General features: G+C 49.7%; 1 protein-coding gene across 1 annotated transcript in view; it reads left to right on the forward strand.

Annotated features, from left to right (window-relative positions):
- Nucleotides 1-5,811, forward strand: part of LOC108228632 (myosin-11) — a gene marked incomplete at its 3' end in the record, with an annotated part of 10,773 nt that extends 4,962 nt beyond the window's left edge. Inside the window, exons 7-25 of the mRNA XM_037974487.1 lie at nucleotides 392-484; nucleotides 565-628; nucleotides 703-801; nucleotides 1,265-1,408; nucleotides 1,715-1,810; nucleotides 1,888-2,006; nucleotides 2,101-2,253; nucleotides 2,327-2,500; nucleotides 2,617-2,790; nucleotides 2,898-3,012; nucleotides 3,079-3,272; nucleotides 3,344-3,465; nucleotides 4,179-4,248; nucleotides 4,319-4,479; nucleotides 4,557-4,665; nucleotides 4,752-4,883; nucleotides 4,973-5,179; nucleotides 5,471-5,608; nucleotides 5,688-5,811. Coding sequence (XP_037830415.1) covers nucleotides 392-484; nucleotides 565-628; nucleotides 703-801; nucleotides 1,265-1,408; nucleotides 1,715-1,810; nucleotides 1,888-2,006; nucleotides 2,101-2,253; nucleotides 2,327-2,500; nucleotides 2,617-2,790; nucleotides 2,898-3,012; nucleotides 3,079-3,272; nucleotides 3,344-3,465; nucleotides 4,179-4,248; nucleotides 4,319-4,479; nucleotides 4,557-4,665; nucleotides 4,752-4,883; nucleotides 4,973-5,179; nucleotides 5,471-5,608; nucleotides 5,688-5,811 — 2,488 coding nt within the window. The remainder of the gene's footprint in view (nucleotides 1-391; nucleotides 485-564; nucleotides 629-702; nucleotides 802-1,264; nucleotides 1,409-1,714; nucleotides 1,811-1,887; nucleotides 2,007-2,100; nucleotides 2,254-2,326; nucleotides 2,501-2,616; nucleotides 2,791-2,897; nucleotides 3,013-3,078; nucleotides 3,273-3,343; nucleotides 3,466-4,178; nucleotides 4,249-4,318; nucleotides 4,480-4,556; nucleotides 4,666-4,751; nucleotides 4,884-4,972; nucleotides 5,180-5,470; nucleotides 5,609-5,687) is intronic.
- Nucleotides 5,812-6,523: the final 712 nt, after the last annotated feature.

Genomic DNA, 6,523 nt, shown 5'->3' on the forward strand with positions numbered 1-6,523 from the left:
GAGAACACGAGAACAGGAGAACACGACAACACGAGAACATGAGAACATGAGAACACGACAACATGAGAACATGAGAACACGAGAACCTGAGAACACGAGAACATGAGAACACGACAACATGAGAACATGAGAACACGAGAACAGGAGAACACGAGAACAGGAGAACACGACAACACGAGAACACGAGAACACGAGAACATGAGAACACGAGAACACGAGAACACCAGAACATGAGAACACAAGAACATGAGAACACGAGAACACCAGAACATGAGAACACAAGAACAGGAGAACAGGAGAACATGAGAACACGAGAACAGGAGAACACGACAACATGAGAACACGAGAACCTGAGAACAGGAGAACACGAGAACCTGTTCTCTGTCTGCAGGGGGAGCTGGAAAAGCAGCTGCTGCAGGCGAACCCCATCCTGGAGGCCTTCGGCAACGCTAAGACCATCAAGAACGACAACTCCTCCCGATTCGTACGTTTTTATCCACCTGAATAGAGACGAATCTGCAGGAGAGACATGTCCTCCTGTCACTGATGTCCTGTCCTCCGCAGGGGAAATTCATCAAACTGAACTTCGACGTGACAGGGTTCCTCGTCGGAGCAAACATCGACACCTGTATCCTTTGTCTCTGGAAACCTGCTGCTCGGAATCAGCTGCTTATCTGCTGCTCCTTCACCCAAAGCCATCAGACCTCCTGGAGAAGTCGCGCTGCATCCGTCAGGCCAACACCGAGAGAGCCTTCCACATCTTCTACTACATGGTGGCTGGAGCCAGGGACAAGATGAAGGGTGAGGGCGAAGCCTCGTCTTCGTTTTCACCCTCGTCTCTGAAAATCAATCAGAGACATTTGTTCTTGTTAAAGGTCACAATAAATGTCTTACCTGTTGCAGATAGCTCAGAAACACCAGACTGATGAGCTAAAGGCTAGTCAGAACACTGTTTTATAACCTTTACTCACTCTGGCATCACACGTATGATTCTGTGGTTATTTCAAGCAGCAGCAGCAGCTAGCTGTAGCACTGAATCTGCTTTGTCCGTGGGTCCACTCTGACTAGCTGTTAGCTCGTCAGGAGGACTCGAGGGGAGACACTTTTACCGTCACAGGATGCTCTGATGACCCAGCGGGAGGTGCTACAGCTACCTGCTGCTGCTAAATAAAACGGACTGAACCGTTTGTCGTTTTTATGGAACGTAGAAGAATGAAACCTTCAGGAACCTTCAGGAATCATCTCTGAGTGTTTCTCTGTGCAGAGGAGCTGCTCCTGGAGGACTTCGGCAGCTACCGCTTCCTGATGGCGGGTCACGTGGAGATCCCCGGCCAGCAGGACGACGAGCTGTTCGAGGAAAGTCTGGAGGCGATGGAGATCATGGGCTTCATGGAGGAGGAGAGATTAGGTGCTTTCTCACTCTTTTAACAGCTGAGGGTTTTTATACCACCTTGTAGGCGGGGTTTCAGCTCTGAACTCCTCTGATTGGCTGAGCCTTTTCTTTCAGCCAATCATCTCATAGTGAACCAACCAACGGGCCGGACCTGGAACCAGAACTAGTACAATCAGAAAATAATGTTTAAAACAGAAAAGCACCAAATTCAATCATATTTTAACATCTGGAACCAACAAATATTTAACAAACTAGATTTCCAGGGAGCTTGAGATGTAGCAGTCAATCAGAGACCAAAGGTTTCTGTTGTTGTCCCTGCAGGGATGTTGAAGGTGGTCTCCACAGTGCTGCAGCTGGGGAACATCACGTTTGAGAAGGAGAGGAACAGCGAGCAGGCCACCATGCCCGACAACACCGGTAAGCTTTCCTCACAAAGAAAAGCACCTTCACGTCTCTGAGGACAGATGTCTCTGACTTGTCCAACCCAACCGCAGCGGCCCAGAAGGTGTGCCGCCTGCAGGGCATCAACGTGACCGACTTCACCCGCGCCATCCTCACCCCCAGGATTAAGGTGGGGAGGGAGGTAGTGCAGAAGGCCCAGACCAAGCAGCAGGTACCAGAACACAGAACCAGATGTTTCAGTTAAAGCCTCTCAGTTTTGTTGTTTATTATCTCGAAGCATCAGAATCCTTGTTCTTCATCTCCAGGCTGATTTTGCAGTGGAAGCTCTGGCCAAAGCCATGTATGAGCGTCTGTTCCGGTGGATCCTGGCCAGAGTCAACAAGACGCTGGACAAGAGTAAGAGACAGTCCTCGTCTTTCCTGGGAATCCTGGACATCGCTGGCTTTGAGATCTTTGAGGTAAATCCTCCCCAACAAACATTAAACTGTGTTCTGGATGGTTCTTTATGTCCTCCTCCTCCTCCGGCTGCAGGACAACTCCTTCGAGCAGCTCTGCATCAACTACACCAACGAGCGTCTGCAGCAGCTCTTCAACCACACCATGTTTATCCTGGAGCAGGAGGAGTACAAGAGGGAGGGCATCGAGTGGAACTTCATCGACTTCGGCTTGGACCTGCAGCCCTGCATCGAGCTCATCGAGAGGCCGGTCAGTGCAGCTGCACACACGTCGGTCCTCAGTTCCTCTCCGAATATTATAAACCTGACTCCTTCAAACAGCTGGAAAAGACATTTTTGTCATGAAGACTCTGTGGTCTTTTCCAGAACAATCCTCCGGGTATCCTGGCTCTGCTCGATGAGGAGTGCTGGTTCCCCAAAGCCACGGACCAGTCGTTTGTGGACAAACTGCTGAACACCCACACGGGTCACGTCAAGTTCTCCAAACCCAAACAGCACAAAGATAAACTGATGTTCACCGTGCTGCACTACGCCGGGAAGGTGAGGGGAACTTCAGAAAGTCTGGAGAACAGGTGGTCCGCTTTAACGGATCACAGGAAAGCCTGAAGCCTGTTGGCCTCATCTGTAAACCTTCTTCTGTGTTTCAGGTTGATTACAACGCAGCCAACTGGCTGACGAAGAACATGGACCCTCTGAATGACAACGTAACAGCTCTGCTCAACAACTCGTCCAGCAGCTTCATCCAGGACCTGTGGAAAGACGGTCAGTCCTCCTGAGAGACACGCCTGCATGAAACCGGTACCGGTGCTGATACATGTTTCCCTTCAGTGGACCGAGTGGTGGGTCTGGATACAATCACCAAAATGTCCGAGAGTTCTGCTCCCAGTTCCACCAAATCCAAGAAGGGCATGTTCCGCACGGTGGGGCAGCTGTACAAAGAGTCTCTGGGCAAACTGATGACCACGCTGCACAACACGCAGCCCAACTTCGTCCGCTGCATCATTCCCAACCACGAGAAAAGGGTGAGAGCTCCTTTCATCTGCAGACAGGAGAGCCGGTCCGTTTCTACCTCTGCTGCTTGCTGTTTCTGCAGGCAGGGAAGATGGACGCTCACCTGGTTCTGGAGCAGCTCAGGTGTAACGGAGTCCTGGAGGGCATTCGGATCTGCAGGCAGGGATTTCCAAACCGCATCGTGTTCCAGGAGTTCAGACAGAGGTGAAGCTGATGTTTAAAGCCTTTAGATACCAGCTGTTGCTCGGAAACATCTGGATTTATGGAGATCTCAGGTCCTCAGGGAGATAATAAGATTCAGCTCTATGCAGATAAATAATAAAACATCTATTTAATTTAATCTGTTTTATTTAGTTGTTGTCAAACGTTGAATATTCTTCCCTGCAGTTAAGACATATTTTACTTTCTGTATTATATTTCGTTTTTTTACCCTTTTTTGGATATTTTTTTCAAAAAAAGGTTTTAATTTAGGCTCCTTAAGAAAATGAATTGGACCTCCTGAGTTCTGAAGAGAAAAGATGTTAAAATCTCGTCCCGTCCAGGATCCTGTCCGGTGGAAGAAATGTCTTCTTCCGCCTCTAACTAGGAACCATTTTGTGTTCTGAAAGACGATTTAAACGTTTTGTTGCAGTTCCTGACTGCGGCCACTGGAGGGCAGCGATCAGGTGGAGACAAAAACAAATGCTGCTGATGCAGTTTGTCCACGGTTCAAATTAAAATCAGATATTAAGATTAGAATAAACTAACTAATAAAGACTGATTTCTGTCTCCAAAGGAAAAAGGGCGATAGTGTTTTTGCTCGTGTCTGGCTACAGATCAGTTAATTCGACTGATTTTAAGCTAGAATTGGGTGTGGTGGTGGCTGACAGTGACCCCCGTCACAGACTCTGAGCTCTGACGTTCTCCTGGTGTTTCAGGTATGAAATCCTGGCAGCGAACGCCATCCCAAAAGGCTTCATGGATGGGAAGCAGGCGTGCTGTCTGATGGTGAGCTGAAGGAGAACACCTCTTCTTTTATCTCATTACCAGCTCACCGAACTCTTTGCCCCGCCTCCAGGTGAAACACTTGGACCTGGACCCCAACCTGTACCGCATCGGTCAGAGTAAAATGTTCTTCAGAACCGGGGTTTTGGCTCAGCTGGAGGAAGAGCGAGACCTTAAACTGACCGTCGTCATCATCACCTTCCAGGCTCAAGCACGAGGCTTCTTGGGCCGAAAGTGAGAGACGCGTTTTTAGGGAACCACGCCCTGTTCCCACCTGAGGAGGACTCACGTCTGGTTCTTCTTGTCTTCAGGGCTTTCAGCAAACGCCAGCAGCAGCTGAGCGCCATGAAGGTCCTGCAGAGGAACTGCGCTTGTTACCTGAAACTCAGGAACTGGCAGTGGTGGAGGCTGTTCACTAAGGTTCTTCACACACGAGCAAACAGGAAAACACTCTGAGCTCTGAACGGGCCCGAGGTTTCTCTCTGAACATGTGGTTTGTGATCCAGGTGAAGCCCCTGCTTCAGGTGACCCGACAGGAGGAGGAGATGGGTCAGAAAGAGGAGGAGCTGAAAGCAGTCCGAGAGGTGGCGGCGAAGACTGAGGCTGAACTGAAGGACATTAGTCAGAAACACACTCAGGTGAATCAAAGGAAGTGTTTCATTTCCTTCTGTCTTCCTCAAAAAGCAAAGAACGCTGTGATCTCATTGATGGAGGCTCCGGTTTGCAGCTGATGGAGGAGCGGATGCAGCTGGAGCTGAAGCTTCAGGCGGAGACGGAGTTGTACACCGAGGCCGAGGAGATGAGGGTGCGTCTGGAGGCCAAGAAGCAGGAGCTGGAGGAGGTGCTGCATGAGATGGAGGCCCGGCTGGAGGAGGAGGAGGAGCGCAGCATCTCCCTGCAGCAGGAGAAGAAGAACATGGAGCAGCAGCTCCAGGTTTCACACGTTTCCTTTAAGCAGAACACTGAAAAACATTTGACAGTTTGTACAAGAACTGGAAAAACAAAAAGACCAGAAAACTTGCTGTACTTCACCCACAGGGGGCGCTGCTAACATCACATTACAGTAACTGTGGTTAAATGAAATGAAGCAGCAGAATTAAAACAAAATATACAATAAAACAACAGTCAGCTGACAGCATCACTCAGGATAGTTGGAAACTGAATTATATTAGAGAACAAACCTTAATGCAGCAGATGAAGATGAACTGTCGTAACTTTCCTGCAGCTGATGGAGGCTCACATCGCAGAGGAGGAGGACGCTCGGCAGAAGCTGCAGCTGGACAAAGCTGCTGTGGAGGCGAAGGTGAAGAAACTGGAGGAGGACGTCCTGCTCATGGAGGACCAGAACAACAAACTGCAGAAGGTGAACGACGTGCAGCTCTGAAGGCTGTCTTTGGAACCACTTTGGGCTCCAGTTCTCACCGACCTCGTTCTGCTTTCAGGAGCGGAAGCTTCTGGAGGAGCGTCTGGCTGACATGACCTCCAACCTGGCCGAGGAGGAGGAGAAGTCCAAGAATCTGACCAAGCTGAAGAGCAAACACGAGTCCATGATCTCCGAGCTGGAAGGTCCGTTGAAACCGTATCACAGTCATGACTTCACTTAGCAGTTGACACAGAAATAAAAAGATCTCATTCAATGATTTTTTACCACCAGACAGGAAGAACTTTGAAGTTCTTTGAAGTGTGTTAACAGCACAAACCTGACAGGATTCCAGAGTCATAAACATGATTTTCAGATGTGGGTGAATCTGTTGGTACCGTCCTCAATCATCACAAAACCCAGCTGATGGGACCAAAGAGTCCCGCCAGACCCAGTCTTTGGTTCTCCTTTTTCTTCCAACAGTGGAGCGTCCTGGGTCTTTGAAGGAGGATCCATATTTTAGGGATAGTTGGAGCTGAGGTTTCATCAGAGGTCTGAGTGGACCAGAACCCAGCCTGAACCTTCGCCTCACTCTCCCCTGACCACAGCTGTTGGGTCCACTTTGTCTCCTGTGTCTCCTGTGTCTCCACCAGCCTGGTCACCTGGTCTGCTCCTTCGTCTCTTGGAGTAGGACTCCATGTTTGTAGGCGTAGCTTTTCATTTAGGTAAAGAGAAACGTTTGAACACACGAACAGAGTAAAAACACAGAGAGCTGGTAGCTCCGTGGTCAGGTCTGTGGTTCCGTAATCCTAAGGCTGGGCTGGAACCCGCAGCCTGGACTCAAACCCCCAGTCCAGGCTGGAGGTTTGAGTCCAGGCTGCGAGTTCGAGTCCAGGCTGGGGGTTCGAGTCCAGGCTG

The sequence above is a fragment of the Kryptolebias marmoratus genome, unplaced genomic scaffold (assembly GCF_001649575.2).
Source record: "Kryptolebias marmoratus isolate JLee-2015 unplaced genomic scaffold, ASM164957v2 Scaffold87, whole genome shotgun sequence".
Classification (NCBI taxonomy): domain Eukaryota; kingdom Metazoa; phylum Chordata; class Actinopteri; order Cyprinodontiformes; family Rivulidae; genus Kryptolebias; species Kryptolebias marmoratus.